The sequence below is a fragment of the Hippocampus zosterae genome, chromosome 8 (genome assembly GCF_025434085.1).
Source record: "Hippocampus zosterae strain Florida chromosome 8, ASM2543408v3, whole genome shotgun sequence".
Taxonomy (NCBI): domain Eukaryota; kingdom Metazoa; phylum Chordata; class Actinopteri; order Syngnathiformes; family Syngnathidae; genus Hippocampus; species Hippocampus zosterae.
Window position 1 is genome coordinate 9,501,883 of NC_067458.1, and position 27,842 is coordinate 9,529,724.

A 27,842-nucleotide genomic window follows, 5' to 3' on the forward strand; every position below is an offset into this window, starting at 1 on the left:
CTTCACTGTTTTGCTCATTAAATACTTTTTTTCTCCCTCATTTAAGAAAGAAGCTCTCCCAATTTTTAGGTAAGTTTCTGATAAAACCCATTTCTGATAAAGTTTAACTCAATTTTGAGCCACAGCAAAAGAGGAATGGATTACATTCATCAAATTGTTTCATCACTCCACTGGGTGACATTAAATAGAGCAAGAACCAGAGTAGGCAAGACTGGGAACAACACCTATAAATGGGGACTCTCACTCAGCAGTGAATGTCCGTGTGGCCACCCAATACAAACAATGGAGCACATTCTTCGGGATTGTGAACTGGGGCCCACCTGCACAGACGAAGACCTCTTAGACACTAGTGATGCTGCCAAGCATTGGATCCAGTACTGGCGCGACAAGATATGATGATGATCACTCCAATTTCTGGGGGCAAACGGCTCATTTTGACACAGCAGCACTTCTACAGACACAAGTATAACAGCAAGCATTTTTTCTGTCACCCTGGATTTATTTTGGGGACTTTTCTTTAGAATGCAATGCACAACATATAAAACACATAAACAGATGTTGACCTCTGAATACTTTGAATTACTAATATGTAAAATCCTATCCGCTCTGCTATCTCTCTTTGTATAACATTTATAATGGTAATCAACATGCAGTCACTTGATTTGTACGTAGTAGTACTTGGCTTTGATATTAGCACGTGTGTAGGACACAACAGCTAGCTTCTATTTCCAATTAAAACGGAAGAACGTGGTCTTCATCTCTCAGTGGTCAGTCTGACCACATGAAATGTTTCCTGGCTTGAGAAAAATTAGTTAATCCCCGCCAAACAACATTAGCACTTAGCCTTGATTAAATGTAGCACTTAGCCTTGATTAAATGCAGCAAAAAATGAGAAATGTTATGATAATGTGTTGGTATAGAATGGTACAAGTTATATGTGCAACATGCTTTTTGCCGAGAGCGAGCTAACCAAGCATTATTAGCTTATTTGAAAATTATATATATATATATATATATATATATATATATATATATATATATATATATATATCGAGTTGAACACTCTAATATATATATCAGGGACATTTTATCAAATGTGAATGGGGGGATGGGGGGGGCAGTACAGTGTGTGTATGTTAAAGCACTCAACTTAAAAAAAAAAAAGAGGACATTCCTTTGATGGATGTGCAGAAATGTGGGACCATAACTGGAGTGTTTTACCAAGTAACTGCCAAACTTAACAGTTAATACATTAATTTTGAAAATTGCAGCAACTTCAAATGTAATTTTATCAACGGTTACTTGCAGACTCCATGCATCATTTAACAAAGAAACAATTTCATTCTGATGTGGCAGTTTGTTAAAATTGTAAACCAAAACAAGCTAAAAACATACATATTTTGTCGAATTTCCATTTGTGTTTTCATCTGCTGGGAATCTTCTGATGAGTGTAAACCAGTCTGAGATCGGAATGAATATTATTGGCACTCTTTGAAGGGCTCGTGGGTCATTTCCTTCAGGCCACCAGCTGAACATGCTGCGCACGATAGGTGTCGAAGTCTTCTGGTAACGTGTCTGGAGACAGAAATACCCAATTATTTTTTTTGCTGCTTGGACACTAGCTTCCCTGTCTAAATGAACCTCTGTCTTTCTGATAAAGAATAGAAGACTCGCACAGGTCATACAAGTTTGCCTTTCCTACCATCATGACAGACCCGAGCGTAAACCATAGTCCAGCAATCCTCAAATGATTAACTCTACTTTTTTGGGGGGGTGGGGGGCTGCGTTTTGTATGCAGGAATTTGCGAGTCCTGACCTCAAGACAATCGCACACCTTTGGTCAAACCTAACACAAAATAAATGTTCTTCTGGGTTGATAGATGAAATAAAACGCACTCACACTTGAGAGGAAAAACGGGTTGCTCACCATTGCAGCGATAACGCAGGTTGGCCCAGATGATGTTCTCCTGGGAGAAGCAGAAAACTCCAAGTCGACCTCCCCTCATGGTGGCGTCTATAATGACACCTGTGTCTGCTACCAACTGAGGACCCTCATAGAAGCGAACCCTGTACCCCAAAAGAACAAAAAACAAACAATTTTGGTGTGGAAAAAGTGGCATGTAGAAATGCGAGAGACTATTTGGTTTCAGCTTGTCGCGAGCACTCTACCTGATGTATCCATCAGCGGGTCGGTGCTGGAGGAACCAGCGATAAGACGTCTTGTCCTTCCAGCCAACATTGCGAGCATCTTTCCACAGCAGCTTCACCTGATCGCTCGTGTCGCCGGTGTGCCACAGGGCATTCCTCAGGTTCTCACCAGGGCCCGTGTTGGACTTGACAGCCTTTCCAAATCCACACATGAAAATGTCAGCTCTGTGCATCTTATGAAAGTCCATATTGTCATCAAGTTGTTCATGGAATTTGAGAAAAATTGTATGTAGCAGCGAAGCTCTGTTATAATATTTTCCAACATTGACATATTAGAGCCAAGCAATGCATTTCCCCGGGCCTGCGTGCGTTTTCTCCGGGTGCTCCGGTTTCCTCCCACATTCCAAAAACATGCATGGCAGGCTGATTGAACACACTAAGAAAATTGTCCATAGGTGTGAGCGTGGATGGTTGTTCGTCTCTGTGTGCCCTGCGATTGGCTGGCAACCGGTTCAGAGTGTCCCCCGGCTACTTCCCGAAGACGGCTGGGATAGGCTCTAGCTCCCCCCGTGACCCTAGTGAGGATTAAGCGGTTTGGAAAATGGATGGATGGATGGATGGATTGCATTTGGAGAGGGGATGGTGGCCGAACTAATTATTGTCATGATTATTAGATGGAACCAAGATGGCCACCCCGGTCGTGTGTTCTCAAGTATTGTCTTTGTTTTTTGTCATTGTTGTTTGTCTTTGGTTACCCTACCCCACTTCCATACAAAGTACATGCGGGAACATTTGCTAAGCAACAGGGAGTGTACGCTGAAGATTTAGTCCCAAATCCACAGTTTTGGGGAGATATTAACCAGAGTTGTAGCAGGTCAGTATGGCGCATGGTGGAGACGTAGACGGCAACTCTGTGAAACGTGGCAGCTTGCTGGTGAAGTTACGTCAACCACTTCCATTGATTTGTCTTATAAATCTCCCTGTCCAACAAAATGGACGAGCTTCTTCTCCTCACAAGGGTCAGCGAAGACTTTGTGTGTTCTGCCACTCTCTGCTTTACTGAATCTTGGCTCAGTGATTGAATCCCAGATGCCATATGCCACAACTGCCTGGCTTCCAAAAATATTAATGTGCAAAACTTTATTTCTGTGATTCTCCACATCTGTTCACATTATCCAAATGAGAACATCTATAATAGTCTTGGACAGGGCTCCGGACTGCTCCTAAATGGCGGTATTTTGCTCCTAATATTTGAGACAGTGCAACTAAAATTTGCATCTACTCGTGCCTGTGCAACCGACAAAATTGCAGAATTCTTTTAAACTACTATTCCTGACCAGACCATTTATACAGTAATGTGAAAATTAGTGTAGTGAATATTTACATTGCAGGTTGAATTATAGTGTGCCCCTAAATTGTCTCCTTGCGCTCCCAAAATTTCAGATTAGGGGCCACCAAGATGGGCAGATGCAATGTGGTGATTTTGTCATGAACTTCTCAGTTGGGAGGATATTATTTAACACTTTATTGGCAAAGGTAGTCCTTCACCTGCCTTGATTTGCATATGAACTTGAGTGACAACCCATTCTTAAGGCATTTAATGTGATGCATACATGGAAATGTCCCTTCAATGCATTTAATGTGATGTTGGTCCACCCAGTTAAAGCCAATTTATGGCAATATAGTGTAGAAATTGAGCAGTCCCATGAAAAATGAGGCCTTTCCGCTGATTACCTTCAGTTGGATCCCCGGTTCTGCCACAGCTCTGAATGGGTTGGCCTGCCAGTAGATCTGCTCCACCTGCTTCCACATCACCACATAGAAACTGGAGCTGTCCTGATACCCAAAAATAAATCCTGCATAGTCGTCGTCTGTCACCGTGTTGACATGAAATGTCCCTTCAAAATCGACACCACTAAAAGCAGTGTAACCTGGGAAGGAAAAGGTGCTGCTTTACCATTTAGCATTGAGTCCCCTGACATATTGTTTAGTATGTGCAATGAGGGGCGATAAAGTGCACAAAATGTATTTATCATACATTAATATCTCAGCCAAGAGCATTTTACGTTATGAGGCTTATCAAAAAATATCTTATTTACATTCTTCTACATCTGTTCGTAAAAAATGCATGGATCTGTGACGAAATTCAGATGTGCAGGACCTATGAAGCTCTTAAGATTTTTCGACAGTGCATCCTATCCTTCTGTCCTACAAATGCAAAAGTCAGTCCAAATATTTAAATAAAGCCTAAATCAATTCTTTCATTTCAATTGACAATAAAATTCCACCAAAGGATCGGCATGATGTCTTTTTAGATCAAGATAACAGGGGACTCCGAGAAGAACTGTAGTTACTGCACGAGGAAGTCCAGAGTGGCAGAGAAATATCGTACAGGACATGTGAGATTAGCAGAACAGTGGTGAAGTGTGCTGTAGGTTTGACAGAGGAGTTTAAGGTGGAGGTAGGACTGCATCAGGGATCAACTCTAAGCCCCTTCCTCCTTCCAGCAAAGGTTCATGATTTTTGAGAGACGAAGTTAGAGAGAGCAGATTTTGATGGCTTAGGCACATCCAGAGTAAAGGTAATGACTATAATGGTGGAAGGATGATGAGGATAGAGTTGTCAGGCAAGTAATCTAGAGGAAGCCCAAAGTGAAGGTTGATAGATGTGGTGAGGGAAGGCATGGACGCCTTTGGTGTTAAAGAAAGGGATGCAGAAGATAGACTTACATAGCGACCCCTTACTTGGATAAACCGAAAATTATAAGAAAAAAAAATCATACCAACGGCCAACCCAGGATCACTATTCATTGTCTGGACAATCTCTCTGCCCTGCACAGTCATCGAAGAAAAATAATTAATTGGGTACATTGTTGGACTTCCAGCACTTCATTAGTTGAAAGCAAATTGGAATGAAACAATGATGTCATATTACGGTAGAATATTTAGCGTAAAAAATGTAAAGCCTCAGAACTATGCCAAGAAGAATGAGCTGTACATCTGAAGCTCATTTCATGATTAAATTTTTTAAAAAGTAACTCTTGTATGTAATTGCATCCTCCAAAATAGTGAACAGTATGTATGAAATGAAATGAAATTGACCTGATCCAGCACCACCCAGTTGGGGTCAATCTGAGCATCACCCTCTGGATCTAAAACCACAGTCTGATACTCCCTGAAGTCAGTGAGTGTGACCTCGGCGTTTTCTGGACAAACGTCGATGGTGTCAATGATGGTGTCGTTGTCGAAATCTCTCTCACACACATTGCCAATGCCATTGCCTGGAAGCATACGTGGAAACTGATATGAATGTGAATGATTTTTTCACCTGCAGCAATCCCTACCATCAGAATCCTCCTGCAGGGGGTTCGGGATTAAACGGCAGTTATCAGGGCCCGGTGGCAGTAGGTCCGGAATGCCATCGTCATCATCGTCATCATCACACTCATCTCCTTTGCCGTCTTTGTCGGTATCTAGCTGGGAGCTGTTGATGACAGCTGGGCAGTTGTCTCGGGAGTCTTGGTGACCGTCGCCATCACTGCGGGAGATAGTCTTTGATTGATCCGTGCAGGATGTTGGTCGCATTATGTGTCATTTTATCTCACTGTACCTGTCTTTGTTAGTGTCGCAAGGGTCTCCGATTAGGTCGTTATCCGCATCAGACTGGGAAGCAGGAGGTGGTTTCAGGTTTACAACAGAAATCGCTGTTTAGGACAGCTTGTCATGGAAGTTCAAACACTCTCATGGGTTTCTACCAGCCTATTTAAATGTTATGTATGAAAAGTACTAGTTATCGAAATTCGGTATCTGTGAGTGCTCAATAGTCTCCAAAAGTGGTCAAGTCAAGAGTGAACACAAAAGTGGTATCGAACAACCCTCGCTTTTACAGTATTCTTACGGATTCCCTTGCATTTTGGGAGAAGAGAGCGACAGTTGCTGATTCACTTTTCAGCCATTTATGATTGAGTGCCTTGCACAGACACTTGCTCAGACTCGCTCAAGCCAATCCACCAGGCGCCGCCCCTTAAAGGCACATGCATGAATCGCACACAAACACTCCATTATGTTCACTCTTTTCTGTACATTTTATGCCTTTTTGTGTTCAAATAATTTGACGATGTGATTCACATCGAAAAGAAAGAACATGCAAAGCTTTTTTCCTCCAGAGCTGAGCTTAAAATGCCCTCATGCCAAGACATCTGAATCAGTCGACACAAATGTACACCAGCTTAACAGACAAATGCACAGGTTTTAATGCTGCCAAGTATATGTTAAAGAGCTGTCTGACCTGGTCTGGGTTGGGAACGTACGGACAGCTATCACAGGCGTCGCCAACGTTGTCTCTATCGCGATCTATCTGGTCAGCATTGGGAACTCTTTTGCAGTTATCCAAGTAATTAGGGATTCCTGAAAAAAAATGTATGCAGTGTCATATATAGGATCTTCCTATATCCTTTATAAGGATATATTAATATATATATCTATATATATATATATATATATATATATATATAATTATATTTATATTATTATATAATATAATATAAGGATCTATAGAAGAGACGCTCGTTCCTACCGACTGCTGTCAGGCTGCTGAATAAAAATAACAATAATAATTAAATGATGTGAAAAACAATTGTAAATAGCACTGCAATTTATCCATTTGTATTTATATTGCACTTAATTGAATGGTGTTTGTTTGTTTTTTCTTCTTTCTTCTTTCTACCCACATTCTTGCTGCTGTAGGCTGTAAATTTCCCCAGTGTTGGACAAATAAAGGATATCTTATCTTATCTCATCTTATCTTAACACTGCAACCACAAGTCTTCTGAGTTCAGCATGACACATACTAACCGTCCCCATCGATATCTTCATCACATTCATCCCCAAATTTGTCCACATCGGTGTCCTTTTGGTCATTGTTTTTGACAGCACGGCAGTTGTCGCAAGCATCGCCAAAGTCATCCTCGTCGATGTTCCTTTGATCCACGTTGGGAACAAGCACGCAGTTGTCCTATAGGCAAGCACTTGTTGATTTTCAGGATCTCGACTCGTGGGCAAAGGACCATATTTGGTAACTGGCTCGGTTGTACTGTAATAAAACTGCAAAATTCTCCCGCCCAAAGCGGCCAAGAAAAATAATAGAAGTCGTGAAAGTGTGTGTGTGTGTGTGTGTGTGTGTGTGTGTGTGTGTGTGTGCGTTTGTATTCATGACATCTCAGGACAATTTTATGATAACACACCTTCACAATGAGGACCTGTGGAAAAATGAGGACATTTTTCGCGTCCTCATATTTCCACGCAGTCTACACTACTCTAGAGCTCACGAGGATACTCCCACACCAAAAATAAGTGATGTCCTGAAAGAGCACAATTTTCAGAAATTGTGTGTTTAAGTGTGTTTAACTTTCGACTCACTTTTCATTTGGAAAACTAGTGGCCAACTTCGGTACTTAACACACTTTTAACACACTTTCAGTGACGTCATTGTGCAGGACCTCAAATGTCATCTTTTTCGGACTGACTCACACATTTTCCCCGCCCTCGTCCTGATAAGTCACATCAATTAGCAGTCACACAAAATCCAACATGTGAAGCAGCCAGACAATCCTACTCTCAAACACGACCACGCATGGATGACCATCGGGTAAGCAATTCCTTTTCGTTTATCTTACCGTAACATAGAAGTTGTTTAATATAACCGTGTTTAACAGTGCCCACCAAAGGTAATATCATTCAATAAGACAGCTAGCTACCTAGCTAGCTCGATCGTTAGCATGCTAATAAGCTTCCAGTAAAAGTAATGTGGACATGTCCTGCAGGCAAGGTTCTGGAAAACTTTTCTAAATCTTTAACAACACAGTCTGTGGAACTTGGTTTTGGTGCCATATGTTTATTTCAGTGCAGTATTTGTTTTATTCGATTGCAGTTAATTTAAATTAGTTAGTACAGGTAGCCTAATGAAAGTGGGCCAGGCACTTCTAGCATTTACGCTAAGCCCGGTGTATTTACACTGTTTATTCTTGTGCTGATTCAATTGTACACCGTTTCAATGAAAAAACAAACAAACATTTGCAATGAAATTATAGCAGAATTCAGCTTTGTTGGTACATTTGGTCAAGACAATATTGTGTTACTCTATTTTAATTTTACATTGTTATCTGCCTGACAAATGGTTTGCCCGAATCTATTAGTCTGACCAGCAAATGTTTGATGAAATGAATTTTTGTATTTTTGAGGAAGAAAATAATATTCCTTTGGCTCAGTACTTTCTGAGCCAAAATAAGTGCTGCCATAATATTGTGCTTGCTTGTCTGGCTGACTTCTTCTCACTTTCCATTGTAGATGTTTACTGGTGGCGATAATCTCACAAAGAAGAACCAGACTGAGCCCTGAATCTGAGGCTGCTCCTTTTATCTGGAGTCAACAAGCCTTGTTTGAAAGCCCAGTGGATCAATGATTATAAAGGTATGCTATCAATCTACCTGCTATCTAATTCTTATGGCTACCGCAAGCACATGACAAGAGCTGCAACCAAAGCCTGTCTCAGTGACAGATTTTATTCGTACATTGTATTTACCCCAAAAATGTCACAATAAACAACAGCATGTTTTTTTTATGCCATTGATCATATTGGAGCAAAAATAATTGAAGTACTTTTGAAGAAAATGTTTAGCAACCATTATCATTCAATTATTGAGAATATTGTATTGCCATGCAGAACTAGGAATATCTTGGAATGAAAAAATAGAAATAGAAATTATTCGGCTTCTGTTAAAATATTGTGCTTCACCAAATATCACAATTCATAAAAACGCATACTATCCGTAATAGTCGAGGAAAATTAGATGCCTTTAAACTTCCTTCATAATGCTTATTTCACCTGATTGAAGAAGGCTGTGGTAGCTGTTTGACAAATCCACATTTTTATCAGCAATTTGTACTGCTCATCAAAAGTCTCTACTTAGTTGAAAACAACGAATGGTCACCGGAATTATTTTTCAGTCATTACATTGTTTTAGTCTGAAAGAGTATGTTTCGGGTGTTGTCTTTATTATTTGAACTCAGTCATGTCTATTGTCCTGAAATTGTTAGCTATAAGAGCTGTACAGTGGTAACTACCATAAAGAGCCGGCTTGTGCTGTGTATGAAGTTTAATTTATTCAAAAGTCATGGAACTACGACATATTTCTGACACTCTATGGTTGCTATAATGTTGATTTTCATGATTTCAGTCATGCCCTCATACTTCTTCAGTTACTGTAGAATACTTTTTAGAATATTTCTGATACTGTAACGTTGCTGAAAAACCAGAGTGTGATCAGGTGAAATGACTTTTGCCTTAACCTAACTCTGGAGAGCCTGTGTTCGAATGTCCCCATATTGCTGTTCCACAGAACTGAACAGTGTTAACTTTCTATCGTGTGGTATATTCATCCCAAACCCTCCCGTGAGCAATGTTCAATAATAATTAATATTTATTCATTTCTTAACTGGTCAGAATGAAGAATGCTGAAACTTTTGACACCGTAATGTTGTTATGTTGAAGACATCAAGTGACAGGTACCTGACTGAACCCTCTGGAAACCAAGAATGGAGTGAGAGATCCACTTCATCCTTACAACAGGTTACTACTTCTTATCATGATATACTAGGTTTGAATTTTCAATGTTCTTTGACAAACACAGGAGAAGTTATAAATCAGAAACATGGACTCTCCATGATTTCAGTCGTCATGTCCTCATATTTCTTTAGACCTGAAAAACCTGAGTGTGTTTCAGGTGTCATGACTTTTGTCTTAACCTAACTCTGGAGAGCCTGTGTTCGAATGTCCCCATATTTCTGTTACTCAGAGCTGAACAGTGTTAACTTATTATAGTGTGGTACATTATTCCCAAACTCTCCTGTGAGCAATGTTCAATGAGAAATAATGTTTATTCATTTCTTAACTGGTCAGAATGAAGAATGCTGAAACTTTTGACACCGTAATGTTGTTATGTTGCAGACATCAAGTGACAGGTACCTGACTGAACCCTCTGGAAACCAAGAATGGAGTGAGAGATCCACTTCATCCGTACAACAGGTTACTACTTCTTATCATGATATACTAGGTTTGAGTTTTCAGCTTTCTTTGACAAACACAGGAGAAGTTATAAATCAGAAACATGGACTCTCCATGATTTCAGTCGTCATGTCCTCATATTTCTTCAGACCTGAAAAACCTGAGTGTGTTTCAGGTGACATGACTTTTGTCTTAACCTAACTCTGGAGAGCCTGTGTTCGAATGTCCCCATATTGCTGTTCCACAGAACTGAACAGTGCTAACTTTCTATAGTGTTGTATATTCATCCCAAACTCTCCCGTGAGCAATGTTCAATATTTAATATTTATTCATTTCTTAACTGGTCAAAATGAAGAATGTTGAATATTTTGACACCGTAATGTTATGTTGCAGACACCAAGTGACCTGACTGAACCCTCTGGAGACCATGAATAGAATGATAGATACACTTCATCCTTACAACAGGTTACTACTTCTTGTCATGATATACTAGGTTTGAGTTTTCAGCTTTCTTTCACAAACACAGGAGAAGTTATAAATCAGAAACATGGACTCTCCATGATTTCAGTCGTCATGTCCTCATATTTATTCAGACCTGAAAAACCTGAGTGTGTTTCAGGTGACATGACTTTTGTCTTAACCTAACTCTGGAGAGCCTGTGTTCGAATGTCCCCATATTGCTGTTCCACAGAACTGAACAGTGTTAACTTTCTATAGTGTGGTATATTCATCCCAAACTCTCCCGTGAGCAATGTTCAATGATAATTAATGTTTATTCATATCTTAACTGGTCAGAATGAAGAATGCTGAATATTTTGACACCGTAATGTTATGTTGCAGACACCAAGTGACCTGACTGAACCCTCTGGAGACCATGAATGGAGTGAGAGATCCACTTCATTCTTACAACAGGTTACTACTTCTTATCATGATGTACTAGGTTTGAGTTTTCAGCTTTCTTTGACAAACACAGGAGAAGTTATAAGTCAGAAACATAGACTCTCCATGATTTCAGTCGTCATGTCCTCATATTTCTTCAGACCTGACAAACCTGAGTGTGTTTCAGGTGACATGACTTTTGTCTTAACCTAACTCTGGAGAGCCTGTGTTCGAATGTCCCCATATTGCTGTTCCACAGAACTGAACAGTGTTAACTTTCTATAGTGTGGTATATTCATCCCAAACTCTCCTGTGAGCAATGTTCAATGATAATTAATATTTATTCATTTCTTAACTGGTCAAAATGAAGAATGCTGAATATTTTGACACCGTAATGTTGTTATGTTGCAGACATCAAGTGACAGGTACCTGACTGAACCCTCTGGAAACCAAGAATGGAGTGAGAGATCCACTTCATCCTTACAACAGGTTACTACTTCTTATCATGATATACTAGGTTTGAATTTTCAATGTTCTTTGACAAACACAGGAGAAGTTATAAATCAGAAACATGGACTCTCCGTGATTTCAGTCGTCATGTCCTCATATTTCTTTAGACCTGAAAAACCTGAGTGTGTTTCAGGTGTCATGACTTTTGTCTTAACCTAACTCTGGAGAGCCTGTGTTCGAATGTCCCCATATTGCTGTTACTCAGAGCTGAACAGTGTTAACTTACTATAGTGTGGTACATTACTCCCAAACACTCCTGTGAGCAATATTCAATGAGAAATAATGTTTATTCATTTCTTAACTGGTCAGAATGAAGAATGCTGAAACTTTTGACACCGTAATGTTGTTATGTTGCAGACATCAAATGACAGGTACCTGACTGAACCCTCTGGAAACCAAGAATGGAGTGAGAGATCCACTTCATCCTTACAACAGGTTACTACTTCTTATCATGATATACTAGGTTTGAGTTTTCAGCTTTCTTTGACAAACACAGGAGAAGTTATAAATCAGAAACATGGACTCTCCATTATTTCAGTCGTCATGTCCTCATATTTCTTCAGACCTGAAAAACATGAGTGTGTTTCAGGTGACATGACTTTTGTCTTAACCTAACTCTGGAGAGCCTGTGTTCGAATGTCCCCATATTGCTGTTCCACAGAACTGAACAGTGTTAACTTTCTATAGTGTGGTATATTCATCCCAAACTCTCCCGTGAGCAATGTTCAATGATAATTAATGTTTATTCATTTCTAAACTGGTCAGAATGAAGAATGCTGAATATTTTGACACCGTAATGTTATGTTGCAGACACCAAGTGACCTGACTGAACCCTCTGGAGACCATGAATGGAGTGAGAGATCCACTTCATTCTTACAACAGGTTACTACTTCTTATCATGATATACTAGGTTTGAGTTTTCAGCTTTCTTTGACAAACACAGGAGAAGTTATAAATCAGAAACATGGACTCTCCATGATTTCAGTCGTCATGTCCTCATATTTCTTCAGACCTGAAAAACCTGAGTGTGTTTCAGGTGACATGACTTTTGTCTTAACCTAACTCTGGAGAGCCTGTGTTCGAATGTCCCCATATTGCTGTTCCACAGAACTGAACAGTGTTAACTTTCTATAGTGTGGTATATTCATCCCAAACTCTCCCGTGAGCAATGTTCAATGATATTTAATATTTATTCATTTCTTAACTGGTCAAAATGAAGAATGCTGAATATTTTGACACCGTAATGTTATGTTGCAGACACCAAGTGACCTGACTGAACCCTCTGGAGACCATGAATGGAATGATAGATACACTTCATCCTTACAACAGGTTACTACTTCTTGTCATGATATACTAGGTTTGAGTTTTCAGCTTTCTTTGACAAACACAGGAGAAGTTATAAGTCAGAAACATAGACTCTCCATGATTTCAGTCGTCATGTCCTCATATTTCTTCAGACCTGAAAAACCTGAGTGTGTTTCAGGTGACATGACTTTTGCCTTAACCTAACTCTGGAGAGGCTGTGTTCGAATGTCCCCATATTGCTGTTCCACAGAACTGAACAGTGTTAACTTTCTATAGTGGGTTATATTCATCCCAAACTCTCCCGTGAGCAATGTTCAATGATAATTAATGTTTATTCATTTCTTAACTGGTCAGAATGAAGAATGCTGAATATTTTGACACCGTAATGTTATGTTTCAGACACCAAGTGACCTGACTGAACCCTCTGGAGACCATGAATGGAATGATAGATACACTTCATCCTTACAACAGGTTACTACTTCTTGTCATGATATACTAGGTTTGAGTTTTCAGCTTTCTTTGACAAACACAGGAGAAGTTATAAATCAGAAACATGGACTCTCCATGATTTCAGTCGTCATGTCCTCGTATTTCTTTAGACCTGAAAAACCTGAGTGTGTTTCAGGTGTCATGACTTTTGTCTTAACCTAACTCTGGAGAGCCTGTGTTCGAATGTCCCCATATTGCTGTTACTCAGAGCTGAACAGTGTTAACTTACTATAGTGTGGTACATTACTCCCAAACTCTCCTGTGAGCAATGTTCAATGAGAAATAATGTTTATTCATTTCTTAACTGGTCAGAATGAAGAATGCTGAAACTTTTGACACCGTAATGTTGTTATGTTGCAGACATCAAGTGACAGGTACCTGACTGAACCCTCTGGAAACCAAGAATGGAGTGAGAGATCCACTTCATTCTTACAACAGGTTACTACTTCTTATCATGATATACTAGGTTTGAGTTTTCAGCTTTCTTTGACAAACACAGGAGAAGTTATAAATCAGAAACATGGACTCTCCATGATTTCAGTCGTGATGTCCTCATATTTCTTCAGACCTGAAAAACCTGAGTGTGTTTCAGGTGACATGACTTTTGTCTTAACCTAACTCTGGAGAGCCTGTGTTCGAATGTCCCCATATTGCTGTTCCACAGAACTGAACAGTGTTAACTTTCTATAGTGTGGTATATTCATCCCAAACTCTCCCGTGAGCAATGTTCAATGATATTTAATATTTATTCATTTCTTAACTGGTCAAAATGAAGAATGCTGAATATTTTGACACCGTAATGTTATGTTGCAGACACCAAGTGACCTGACTGAACCCTCTGGAGACCATGAATGGAATGATAGATACACTTCATCCTTACAACAGGTTACTACTTCTTGTCATGATATACTAGGTTTGAGTTTTCAGCTTTCTTTCACAAACACAGGAGAAGTTATAAGTCAGAAACATGGACTCTCCATGATTTCAGTCGTCATGTCCTCATATTTCTTCAGACCTGAAAAACCTGAGTGTGTTTCAGGTGACATGACTTTTGTCTTAACCTAACTCTGGAGAGCCTGTGTTCGAATGTCCCCATATTGCTGTTCCACAGAACTGAACAGTGTTAACTTTCTATAGTGTGGTATATTCATCCCAAACTCTCCCGTGAGCAATGTTCAATGATAATTAATGTTTATTCATTTCTTAACTGGTCAGAATGAAGAATGCTGAATATTTTGACACTGTAATGTTATGTTCCAGACACCAAGTGACCTGACTGAACCCTCTGGAGACCATGAATGGAGTGAGAGATCCACTTCATTCTTACAACAAGTTACTACTTCTTATCATGATATACTAGGTTTGAGTTTTCAGCTTTCTTTGACAAACACAGGAGAAGTTATAAATCAGAAACATGGACTCTCCATGATTTCAGTCGTCATGTCCTCATATTTCTTCAGACCTGAAAAACCTGAGTGTGTTTCAGGTGACATGACTTTTGTCTTAACCTAACTCTGGAGAGCCTGTGTTCGAATGTCCCCATATTGCTGTTCCACAGAACTGAACAGTGTTAACTTTCTATAGTGTGGTATATTCATCCCAAACTCTCCCGTGAGCAATGTTCAATGATATTTAATATTTATTCATTTCTTAACTGGTCAAAATGAAGAATGCTGAATATTTTGACACCTTAATGTTATGTTGCAGACACCAAGTGACCTGACTGAACCCTCTGGAGACCATGAATGGAATGATAGATACACTTCATCCTTACAACAGGTTACTACTTCTTGTCATGATATACTAGGTTTGAGTTTTCAGCTTTCTTTCACAAACACAGGAGAAGTTATAAGTCAGAAACATGGACTCTCCATGATTTCAGTCGTCATGTCCTCATATTTCTTCAGACCTGAAAAACCTGAGTGTGTTTCAGGTGACATGACTTTTGTCTTAACCTAACTCTGGAGAGCCTGTGTTCGAATGTCCCCATATTGCTGTTCCACAGAACTGAACAGTGTTAACTTTCTATAGTGTGGTATATTCATCCCAAACTCTCCCGTGAGCAATGTTCAATGATAATTAATGTTTATTCATTTCTTAACTGGTCAGAATGAAGAATGCTGAATATTTTGACACTATAATTATATGTTCCAGACACCAAGTGACCTGACTGAACCCTCTGGAGACCATGAATGGAGTGAGAGATCCACTTCATTCTTACAACAGGTTACTACTTCTTCTCATGATATACTAGGTTTGAGTTTTCAGCTTTCTTTGACAAACACAGGAGAAGTTATAAGTCAGAAACATGGACTCTCCATGATTTCAGTCGTCATGTCCTCATATTTCTTCAGACCTGAAAAACCTGAGTGTGTTTCAGGTGACATGACTTTTGTCTTAACCTAACTCTGGAGAGCCTGTGTTCGAATGTCCCCATATTGCTGTTCCACAGAACTGAACAGTGTTAACTTTCTATAGTGTGGTATATTCATCCCAAACTCTCCCGTGAGCAATGTTCAATGATAATTAATGTTTATTCATTTCTTAACTGGTCAGAATGAAGAATGCTGAATATTTTGACACTATAATTATATGTTCCAGACACCAAGTGACCTGACTGAACCCTCTGGAGACCATGAATGGAGTGAGAGATCCACTTCATTCTTACAACAGGTTACTACTTCTTATCATGATATACTAGGTTTGAGTTTTCAGCTTTCTTTGACAAACACAGGAGAAGTTATAAGTCAGAAACATAGACTCTCCATGATTTCAGTCGTCATGTCCTCATATTTCTTCAGACCTGAAAACCCTGAGTGTGTTTCAGGTGACATGACTTTTGTCTTAACCTAACTCTGGAGAGCCTGTGTTCGAATGTCCCCATATTGCTGTTCCACAGAACTGAACAGTGTTAACTTTCTATAGTGTGGTATATTCATCCCAAACTCTCCCGTGAGCAATGTTCAATGATATTTAATATTTATTCATTTCTTAACTGGTCAAAATGAAGAATGCTGAATATTTTGACACCTTAATGTTATGTTGCAGACACCAAGTGACCTGACTGAACCCTCTGGAGACCATGAATGGAATGATAGATACACTTCATCCTTACAACAGGTTACTACTTCTTGTCATGATATACTAGGTTTGAGTTTTCAGCTTTCTTTGACAAACACAGGAGAAGTTATAAGTCAGAAACATAGACTCTCCATGATTTCAGTCGTCATGTCCTCATATTTCTTCAGACCTGAAAAACCTGAGTGTGTTTCAGGTGACATGACTTTTGTCTTAACCTAACTCTGGAGAGCCTGTGTTCGAATGTCCCCATATTGCTGTTCCACAGAACTGAACAGTGTTAACTTTCTATAGTGTGGTATATTCATCCCAAACTCTCCCGTGAGCAATGTTCAATGATAATTAATGTTTATTCATTTCTTAACTGGTCAGAATGAAGAATGCTCAATATTTTGACACTATAATTATATGTTCCAGACACCAAGTGACCTGACTGAACCCTCTGGAGACCATGAATGGAGTGAGAGATCCACTTCATTCTTACAACAGGTTACTACTTCTTCTCATGATATACTAGGTTTGAGTTTTCAGCTTTCTTTGACAAACACAGGAGAAGTTATAAGTCAGAAACATAGACTCTCCATGATTTCAGTCGTCATGTCCTCATATTTCTTCAGACCTGAAAACCCTGAGTGTGTTTCAGGTGACATGACTTTTGTCTTAACCTAACTCTGGAGAGCCTGTGTTCGAATGTCCCCATATTGCTGTTCCACAGAACTGAACAGTGTTAACTTTCTATAGTGTGATATATTCATCCCAAACTCTCCCGTGAGCAATGTTCAATGATAATTAATGTTTATTCATTTCTTAACTGGTCAGAATGAAGAATGCTGAATATTTTGACACCGTAATGTTATGTTCCAGACACCAAGTGACCTGACTGAACCCTCTGGAGACCATGAATGGAATGAGAGATAAATTCTCAAAATTCTCATTATTTCCTGGAATATCTTATTTTTATCATTTTATTTTTCCATTTTTCATAAATAATGCCTTCTTTTACAGGTGGGAATAAGAGACGCACGTGGACAGATGATGAAGTGAAGGCTGTTGAGCGACATATGTTTGATTTCATAACAAGCCATAAAGTTTAAGGTAAAACGAGCTGTGACGCAGCCAGCAGCTCTGAAAGACAGAGGCTGGGTGTCCATCAAAAACTACATCCACAACAGGATATAACTGCATTAAAAAGGGAAATGAATGGCTAGTCCATTGAAATGCGAGCATGTCTGGGTACATTTCAGTTCAAGTTAACTAAAGCAATAGCAATGGTGCATTTAGGGTGGGATGGTCAATTATGGATTTCATATTTGTTGTTTAATACTATGTTTCACGTTTGTTGTTTCATGATCTTCAAGAGCAATTTGGAAAATCCTTGAAGATGTATGAACATGTAAATTATACTGTATATCAGGCATGTCCCGATCTGGGCCTGGAGGGCCACTGTCGTGCCTGTTTTCCAGCTCTCCCGGCTGCATCACACCTGTTTCAGATGATCAGTTCATCAGTCGGCTCTGATGCAGCACTAGAACATCCTGGGAGAGCTGGAAAACAAAAAGACAGCGGCCCTTGAGGACCGACCTTGGACACCCCTGCTGTATATAAACGTACGTACGATATACAAACTTCTCACAAAAGATAGGCTTATTAGGTTTGAGGTGATATTTCGGAAAAACCCTAAAACATTTGAATTCATCCTATTTCAAGAATTTCAATACTTTTTGAAAAGTTGCTTTTGTCTAACGGTAGCTAAAGAAGTTGCTACACACATGGCACAATATATCGCCAGATTCATTAAAAATTCTTCATCGCAGTATTCACATTTTGACATAATCTTCTTCAGTTCAAACAACCCTCATCTATTGCAGTGCTTTGTGTCATGGAGAGGAGGTGGCATGTTTTCTGTGTTCATAATTTCATATTTGTCAGCAATTAAAAAATAAGAAAGTGGACTGACCACATATTTAACCGTCTCTTCTTCTTCACAGCTTATTTTACTATCTTGTATTATTAATGTGAATATTTGAGAGATGACGGGTGTAACGACTGTTTGGCACATTCGCCTCACAGTTCAGCAATTGGTATTTGAATGTTTGAATCTGGGCTTCCTTCCTTTGTAGAGTTCTCCCCATGCCCGAGCATGACAATTGGACACATGTGCCTAACATATACTGTTGGTATGTAACATGAGTCAATTTAAAAATACACACTTTACTCTTAGCTGGTCTTCATAAGTCATATATACTTGAAAATGATGTGTATCTAGGGGGCTCAAAATTCACAAAAACATGAAATGGTAGTGTGTTTGAGGTGACTGTCTCCATAATACACAAAAACCTGTCAATGTCCTCATATGTAGTAGTTTTGTCATAAATCAAAAAAAAATTACGTCCTAGCCAAAATCTGAGTAGATGGCTGTCTTCCTGATTTTTTTTCATGGTTACCATATTTTTTTGGAGCCTGTAGGACCACGGGAAAGGCATGTACCCATATGTCGGGTGAACAAACGGACGTCCTGAAAATGCACCAAAACACGTATGTGTGTGTGTGTGTGTGTGTGTGTGTGTGTGTGTGTGTGTGTGTGTGTGTGTGTGTGTGTGTGTGTGCGTGTGTGTGTGTGTGTGTGTGTGTGTGTGTGTGCGTGTGTGTGTGTGTGTAAAGAACCTGTGTGTTGGGAATCCCATCACCATCTGCATCTTCATCACAGGCATCTCCAATTCCATCACGATCAGCATCCTCTTGACCAGAGTTGGGCACTGTGAGACAATTGTCCTGTTAAAAAAAAAATGGTGAGGAACTCCATTTTCTATGGAAACATACCAGAGCTATATTAGCATATTTTTGAGAGTTTATCGATATATATTCATTCATTCATTTTCCGATCCGCTTATCCTCAGAAGGGCGCAGGGGGTGCTGGAGCCTATCCCAGCTGTCTTCAGGCAGTCAGCGGGGGACACCCTGAACCGGTTGCAAGCAGAGACGAACAACCATCCATGTCCACACTCACACCTCGGGCCAATTTGGAGTGTTCAATCAGCCTGCCATGCATTTTTTTGGATTGTGGGAGGAAACCGGAACACCCGGAGAAAACCCACGCAGGCTCGGGGAGAACATGCAAACTTCACACAGAGAGGCCGGAGCTGGAATTGAACCTGGTACCTCTGTTACGATGAGACCGACACGCTAACCACTGGGCCACCATATATATATATATATATATATATATATATAGATCAATGCATTTCAATATTTTATTGCGTTTTAATTGATGTCAACTATACACTGATTTCCACTCTTCTTTTCACAAGCTGGACTGTTTTCTCTCTGTGTGAATAGCAGGGTTCCACCCACATCACATTGAGTACCTATCAGTGCAACTTGGGAATGTAACCCCGCCTCCATATCATTCATTTCCTAGTGCCTGTGACTCACCTTGGCACAGTTCCTCTCAGCACAGTCCAACTTCTCATCTGGGAAACCATCAATATCGATGTCAGGTCCACACAGGAAACCATTGCCAGCCCATCCAACTCCACACTGAAAGTATGTCAAGCCTTTTATGGGCCACACTGTTTTCAATGGCCAAGTGTTACTGCTATTTAAACTCAAGCTCTTCCATTCATTTCTGCCTGACATAATTACAGAGGCATTAATTCAGCAGTATTATATATACAGTACTGTATATTGCTGAATCATTAGAACATATTGGAACTGAATCATACTGAGAGAGGCTGAAAAAGAAATGCAGATGCACTACTTATGGTCAGCAAAACAGTTGATTCCACAAGGCATGCTCAAATCGTGATATGTTTGTGTGAATGCACCAGAACAGTTATTCAACAAAACAAGCAGGTTCCAAAACAAAATAAATTAATGTCCCTCCCTTGATCTCTCAAGTAACCAAGCACACATGTATGCAATTAACTCGTTCTTCCCAGCCCACTTACTTTGTACAACAGCAGGAGGTAATTTATTTGGTTGTGTTTGACTAAATATCTACCAAATCTATTCCCATGAAACGTTGTGGATAATGAGGTCCCAGATCCCGAAGTGTCAAAGGTACTCATTTGCTTTACTTGTATAGAAGTACAAGTACATGTGAAGAAAAAAAAAAGTCTCTGGTAAAAGCATAAGTCCTGATTCAACTTTTTACTTCAGTAAAATGTTCTTAGTGTACTTAAAATTTTGACTTTTTGATATTGCGCTCAGATTGCATCTCATTGACTTAGGTGTACCGACTGGAGTGTGAGCTGAGGGCATCGGCTGAGTGTAAATATGATTCACAGTGTTGCGTCAAAAGAAGAAGAAAGTGAAATTGAATTACTTGACATTCAATCTTTCCATCTCGATGGATGGCGCACTCTGCGCTGGCGTGACAAGGGCTCGGCTGGCCGTTGCCACACGCTCTCTCGGGCCTGCAACCCTGTCGCTGGTCACCCACGTAACCCCTTTTACAAGGGCCACATCTGAAGGATCCCTGACAGATGAAGCATCGCGTCAGCAATTTGTCTTGATGATGTAACAGCGGCAAATTGTGCATTTCGTATCTGGGCCTTCCGTTGGTCGTTTTTTACTTTTTACTTCAAGCCAACAGCACTTGACACATATATTTGATTTGGACCGAGGTTTCACAGCATCCATACTTACTGGAGTATTCAGACAGATGGAATTCTCAACACAGCCGCCATTTGTGCGGATGTCACATTCGTCAATGTCCTTGCACACCTTCGTAAGAAAACAACCACAGCGTAAAACATCTCAGAAGATTTTACAGTGATCCTTATCTCAAAACAACCACAAACTCTTCGGAATTATATTGAATACTTTAAATTGCCCATTCCTGATCGAGAGTCTTCAATGAATTTCTCATGCATATTCCGGGAATGTGGAATGTGGTCTGAGTATCCACAGAAAACCCACACAAGCAGTGGGGGGAAGCAGACTAACTCCATTCTGTGAGTTTAGTGTACAAAGTACTCTGACCCTGTGCCGTGTTGTATCATACAGTAAATGAAATTAATGAACTTTTTTACAATATTCTAATGTACGGTCATGCTCCTTTCTAAAATAATGAGTACATCCCAGACTAAATTTTGGGCATACTCAGACATACTCAAGTTGTTATAAAATACTTTAATTTCAATGCAATACTTGACTGTAAATGTTTACATCAGGGGTCGGCAACCCAAAATGTTGAAAGAGCCATATCGGACAAAAAGCAAAAAACAAATACAGGTATGTCTGAAGCTGCAAAAAAAAAAAAAAAAAAAAGCCTTCTATAAAACTTACAATGAAGGAAACACATGCTGTATGTACTGGACTGTCTCTGGACTTTATTTTGTGATGTCCTCGCTTGATTTTTTTGTTTTGGTGCATTATTTCCGGATTGAGTGAACGTTTGCGCGTCGAGCTGCCACTGCTGCTATTTATTTATTTATAGCGGGTTTTTTTTTACGGTTTACTGTCGTTTCTACGGTTTACTCTCATCACGGGGGAAACCCGACACTCATGTCGCAATTCGTTGTGGTTTTGGACCGTCGGTCGTCGCACGGTTGTCCTGGGTCGCGCTGTCCTGCCTGTTCGGTTGTTGGACGGTGTCCGGTGCCTTCTCCACCTCTATGCGCCCTTTGGTGGAGGTCGACGCGGCCTGTGTCTGGGCTATGCTGATGTGGACCGTCCTATTGCTCGTCCGTCTGCCCGTGGGGGGACAGCTGCGGTGCTCGGTGGCAGTGCTTCTCGGGCTCCGCATCCGGTGGTCGGGCACCCTGCCTGCGCCGCACCGCTTCCCGTGCTCGCTCCTCGTCCTTCCTGGAGGTGCATCCGCCGCGGATCTCGTCGGGGCTTCCACCTATTTGGCTCCAGGGGCATCACCTCCTTTTGGTCGTCCTACCACCGGCCACGCAGAGACAACGGCAGAAACGGCGGCCGATCCACGGACCACGGCGTGTTGGCCGGCCTGGCTGGGTCGGCTAGTGCTCCTCGCGACGGCGATGTTGCCGGCGTCAACTATTTAAAACCACTATTTAAAATCGCATATTCAGTTTAAATTCATCTCTCCTTTTATTATTTAAAATTTTATCTGTTGTTTTATTGTTCTGGTTTTGATTGTAAAATGTCCATAAGTGTTTTGAAAGGTGCTTATAAATGAAATGTATTATTATTTTCGATTATTTTCGCAGACGTGTTTGTGTTTGTCGAGACTGTTAAAAGCATAAATAAAGTGTATGTTTTAAAAAACCAACACCACAGCTCTCCTTTTTCGGACCTGCAACATGTAGGTCTATTTATTTGAGCTATATTAGCCTAATATCAAATCGTTTTCCATGTTCAAACATGTTTATAAACCTACAGGAAGCCACTAGATGTCGCTAATTAGCCGCATGCGGCTCTGGAGCCGCGTGTTGCCGCCCCCCGGTTTACATGATTGGCTAAAAATCAATACCAAACCACAATGAATACGCTATGTTACAATGTAGTTTACCTGCTTGTTGGCAGTGGCGTAAGCGATGCTGACGCCGTGTACCTGAGGTCCGCTGTATCCCGACGGACACGGACCACAGTGGAACCCCGGCAAAGTATTGATGCACCGCACACCCCTGTGGCACGGTATCACAGAACACTGTCGACGACAATTATACAGCAGTTGTCCACATTTCAAGACAATTGAAAAGATGTGGCTATCTTGAGCATTTGATTGCTCGTACACCACACTCCAAAATTCTGAGTCGTTTTCTTAACCCACTTGATAGGTAGCTGTGGATTTTGAGCAGATAAGGTTGATTTTGAAGATTAGATTTGGGCAGGCTATAGCTGAAGTTGGTCACCATTTTGGACGGTTTTGATGTGGACTGAATGACGGTGAGTGGGTAAGGATGGGGAGTAGGTGGGCTTTACTTGACCTCAGCACTGTCAACACCACCGAAGGGGGAAAAAAAATCCCACAGACACATGGAAACATTCTTGCCAGATGTACTGTATAGAAGTTATTTTACCTGCAAATTGGAGACAACTCTGCATTTTCTTTAAGTTTCACTTCACGTAAATGTCATGGCCAGGTGCATCTGGACCAAGGTATTGGGATACTTTTGTAGTCTAAGATACACACGCTACTTCCAACAAATTTGGGAATACCTGGAGTTAAGCCAAGATCAGGATACATTTTATGGTTTTATGTTTGCTCCTCAAGCCTGCGTACCTCATCCACGTCATTGCAGTGGGTGCCATTACCCTCCATGCCTTCCGGACAGGGGCCACAACTTGGACCACGAGGCGTCTCTATACACCTTACACCAGGGTAGCAGGGGTTGGGCATGCAGGAATGGCGAGCCATCCCCCTTCCCGTCCCTGCCATGTGAAAGGGTCATGTTACTCGATCCCAAGAGCTCACTCGCAAAATCAAAACACTCCTCACAAAACGTTAGGGAAATTTGGGTAAAATTATAGGATAGAATTAAAACGCACAACATTTACAGTTGACAAATTGCAAGATGTAACAAATGTTCTTGTTTTTTAGGGATGACATTTTTTTTAATCCAAGACAACATTGCGATATTAAAATATTGAAATCAAAGTTTTAATGTGGGAAGAAAGTCATATTAAAACAAATTAAATTTGAAAATATCACCATTCTCATAACATGACAGTTCTCTATTACCCCAAAAAAGGACTACGGTATATTCTCAAGAAATATGAGTTTTATCCCCCACAAACTACTTTATTCATGCAGGGATGCCAGATGTTATTCAATGATATATCACAATTGTATCAGGAATTTTAAATGTCCCAAAGAAATAATTGGTCAATTATCTTTTGTTTGATATACACATAGTTATGCTGTTTCTAAAATCATCTGATCATAATTGATTGCTAATTATTTTGCGACCCTCAAGCTATGATGCCAGTGAGTCTGGGGACCTCAGTTTGAGAACCACCGGTGGAGTGTGTTTAATACTGATCATGGTGACTCACCGCAGGCATCACACTCTATCACCGTATTCTTGAGGAAAACCATCTCTTGAATCTGTAATATACAAAGAGTCGGTTTTACAATTGTTGTGGAGGTGGCGCTGTCGGCAACTGTTTTCATTAGTCCAATCCAAAGTTCTCAAACCAACCACAAATGTTTTCAGACATCCAATTTTTTTTCTTTTTTTTAAACAGAACAAAACATTCCTGAGTGTTTTCTACCATCTGTGTCAGTACAAATGTTTGATTTTCATTCAGTGAATCGAGTTTGATGTCAAGTGTAAAATGTTGTGTCAGGTGTGACATGTCTTACCATTTGTTTCAGAAGCTCTTTTATCTCTGACAGGGCGAGGTTCGACATTTTAATTTGATTTATAATTTCACCATCTAAAATATGAAAGAAGAACAACAATGGTTAAATCTGTTGTATGTATTTGTTATAAAACAATTGTGCTTATGCGCGTGTGCACGTGTGCGCGTACGTGTGAGGCGCACATGTTTTCCCTAACCGGGCTCTTAATAGCTGACATTCCAGAGGCACCACCTACGCAGTGACTACATTTTAAAGAGCAGACAGAAATCTGCTGCGTGATTGATTCTGCAGACACAGACATGATGCAAGATTTTTCTGAAGGTTTTAATCCTGCAAAGAGCAGAAGATTGAACTGAAATTATTATTGTTCTTTCTGTTACTTTATGTTTGCAAAACAAGATCTTGAAGCAGTTTTTTTGACCCAGTGCTAACTAGCAACATTGCGTTGTCCCACTTTGACTCGCGTAATCTGTGACCCAGTAAGTTAAGAAGAATGACTTTCAAGTAATGAGCAAGCAAGGTAGATGACAGCCCGACACTCCCTTCCAAACAACATTTTTACAGAAAAACAATCTTTTGGGCTGGGATAGGCTCCAGCACCCCCCGCGACCCTCGTGAGGATCTAGCGGTTCGGAAATTGGATGGATGGATTGGATTGGATTGGGTCTGGCAACAAAATCTGAAGGCATGTGAAAGTCATGAAGCTCATCTCCCAGCGCAATTTGTTGTAGCTATTGGTAGCAACTACTGGCCCAATGACCCCAATGTCAGCTCTAACCACTTAACCTGTTCCCCCAGTATGTGTGAATAGCAGCAAATAAGTTCTTCTCGTTAGCAGCAACTCTATTTATTGAATGAATATGACTTCAGGGACACTGCAATATATTTATCTGTGAAATTCACTGTCAGAAAAAAAGGCACTGTTGGGAAGAGGGACCACATCCGTACCATTTTTTGTTGTTGTCCTTTTTGGGATTTTGCACATTTTGTAGGCAATTATTTACCCGTAGGTGTGTACCTCTGAGGGTAATGCCCCGGTGACAAGCCACTGGACCCTTAAAGGTACAAATTGAACCTTTTTTTTCAGACAGTGCACTGTACATCACATATTATTGTGGAATTAATACACCTTAATTGTTCTTATTGATGTGAAAAGCATTAAGATCCATCTCATTTATCATTGTACGTTTCTGACTACTAAAGAATTTTACAAATCACTTCAGCAAGCAGTGGCAATACATTTTCCCTTATTCAATGAGACACATCAAAAGCCTTATTTTGTCCCCATAACATGGTCCAATATGGTAATACGGTCATAATTTCGTATCAAGGTTAAGGCAGCTGTGGTTAACTTACGTCGACACTTGTAATAATGTACCTCTGTTCTAATGCCTGGACAATTAATAAATGTTTGACTCAAGAACTGATTCCCACCCCCAATTATATTTTCCTAAATACAATATATCTGTTTCCCACATTAATTGGGGTATTTTTTTATTCATGTTTCTAATGGTGCCCAAAGCCAAAACAACCAGCGCTTGTCAATCTAAAAGTGTTTTCTCACCTCTCTGTCCTGCAGCTTGTCCTTTGCACAACACACAGGTCAGCACCAGAAAACAAAACATGCTGCAGTGTGTGTGTCGCTCTCGTCTGCCTTCTTCAACCTTTCTGCAAACGTGTTTCATCGTGAGACTCACTATCTCCTCCCCCTGCTTTGGCTTTTATACCTCTATATCCTCCATAATAAAAAAAATAAAAAATCAACAACAACAACAAAAAAAACCAACACAACCACCACTTCCCCAGACCGTCATCCCCAACTGCAGTGCTCAGCCCCCTCTGCAGGAATGATGAAAATAAGGTAAGTAAAATAGTAAAAAGGAAAGAGAAATCAGTCATCATTCAACACAGTTATTATGTTCAAAGGAGTAGGAAGAAGTAAAGAACTTATCTAGTCCTACCCCGTGTTATGTGTTTATATCCAATAAATTATTTTTATATCAATCAGAAAAGAAAGAAAGTAAGAAGAAAGAAGTCTCCATTAAGGCTCATGCTTTACCCTTAACCGTGATATTTTTACGTACAAACTTTGGGTTTGTATCAGGATTTTATACATACACACCCTGGCACTCTTGTGTCTATTTTCTCTTGTATTCATAATGGATATTTCCATACCTTTCTCTATTTATCAACTTAGTTCTGATTTATTATTATATTTATATTTATATTATTATTATTATTATTATATTTAATGTTTAGAATTTATCATTTTAACTCTGATTGATGTAGGTTGTTTGTACTATTTTTTAAAAATTTGTTTTTGAACTCAGCAAGCGATTTACTCATTTTCAGGTCCGTTTCGAAATTATTCCACAGATGAACACCTTTGATAGATACACTTTTTTGAATAAGTTGGTACCTCTTAAATCATAGCTGCTTTCTCGAATTTCCATAAACTTCAGAATGTTTTGGCAGAGCAGGTTATTGTGTGCTTTGTACATTAATTGGGCAATTTTAAAGTCAACCAGGTTATAAAATTTCATCGTATTTAACTTGATAAATAGTGGATTTGTGGGTTCCGTATATTTTGATCTATTAATAATTCGAATTGCTTTTTTTTGTAGTTTTAGAATAGGGAGTGTGTTTGTTTTGCAGGCATTTCCCCATATTTCCACACAGTAGGTCATATATGGTAATAACAATGAAGAGTATAATGTGTACAAAAATCTCTTATTTAGCACTTCCTTGGTTTTGTAGAGGATCCCTACGGTTTTGGCTATTTTTCTTTTTACATTATCGATATGTGGCTTCCAACATAGTTTTGAGTCTATTACTAATCCGAGAAACTTGGTTTCATATGCTCTTTTTATCTCAATTGAGTTTTCCATAATTTTAGCTTGGTGTTTGATTGGTCTTGTGCCAAAAACAATTACCGGTAACTTCGATTTTTTCAGGTTAAGTGGCAATTTATTTCTGTCGAGCCACTTTTTTAATTTGTTTAATTCGTTTTCTATGGTTGTCAGGAGCTGTTTCAGATTTATTCCAGAACAGTAAAAAGTTGTATCATCAGCAAATAGGACACATTTAAATTGTT

At 39.8% G+C, this 27,842-nt stretch overlaps 1 protein-coding gene and 2 long non-coding RNA genes across 7 annotated transcripts; 2 read left to right on the forward strand and 1 right to left on the reverse strand.

Annotated features, from left to right (window-relative positions):
- Nucleotides 1-1,083: 1,083 nt before the first annotated feature.
- comp (cartilage oligomeric matrix protein) lies at nt 1,084-26,566 on the reverse strand. 2 transcript variants are annotated; one of them, XM_052073911.1, is made up of 19 exons: nt 26,313-26,566; nt 24,749-24,822; nt 24,439-24,490; nt 23,666-23,814; nt 22,952-23,089; nt 21,118-21,195; nt 20,795-20,947; nt 19,903-20,007; nt 19,135-19,242; nt 7,002-7,161; nt 6,436-6,554; nt 5,758-5,810; nt 5,492-5,685; nt 5,250-5,428; nt 4,931-4,979; nt 3,883-4,079; nt 2,170-2,342; nt 1,928-2,067; nt 1,084-1,575 (listed from the first exon to the last, which is right to left on the reverse strand). In XM_052073911.1, the coding sequence occupies exons 1-19, from the start codon at nt 26,431-26,433 to the stop codon at nt 1,517-1,519; spliced, it is 2,301 nt and encodes a 766-aa protein (XP_051929871.1). In that variant the 5' UTR covers nt 26,434-26,566; the 3' UTR covers nt 1,084-1,516. The 2 variants fall into 2 exon arrangements, with proteins under 2 accessions (XP_051929871.1, XP_051929872.1); XM_052073912.1 differs by lacking the exon at nt 24,749-24,822 and having other exon boundaries at nt 26,313-26,449.
- LOC127606000 (uncharacterized) lies at nt 9,695-10,645 on the forward strand. Its single transcript, XR_007963705.1, has 3 exons — nt 9,695-9,774; nt 10,153-10,230; nt 10,603-10,645. It is a non-coding gene; the product is annotated as an uncharacterized LOC127606000 (long non-coding RNA).
- On the forward strand, nt 12,853-15,171 carry LOC127606002 (uncharacterized). Of its 4 annotated transcripts, none has more exons than XR_007963710.1 (3): nt 12,853-12,927; nt 13,753-13,830; nt 15,100-15,171. It is a non-coding gene; the product is annotated as an uncharacterized LOC127606002 (long non-coding RNA). The 4 variants fall into 4 exon arrangements; XR_007963709.1 differs by lacking the exon at nt 15,100-15,171 and adding an exon at nt 14,206-14,277; XR_007963708.1 differs by lacking the exon at nt 12,853-12,927 and adding an exon at nt 13,299-13,374.
- Nucleotides 26,567-27,842: the final 1,276 nt, after the last annotated feature.

What these genes read in the sequence shown, in the direction of transcription:
- comp (XM_052073911.1), bottom strand. Translation starts at nt 26,433, where the DNA reads ATGAAACACGTTTGCAGAAAGGTTGAAGAAGGCAGACGAGAGCGACAC. An exon ending in CTGAGAGGAACTGTGCCAAG is followed by an intron (nt 19,243 to 19,902) that starts GTGAGTCACAGG and finishes TTTTTTTAACAG; the next exon opens with GACAATTGTCTCACAGTGCC. An exon ending in AACCGGGGATCCAACTGAAG is followed by an intron (nt 2,343 to 3,882) that starts GTAATCAGCGGA and finishes GGATTTGGAAAG; the next exon opens with GCTGTCAAGTCCAACACGGG.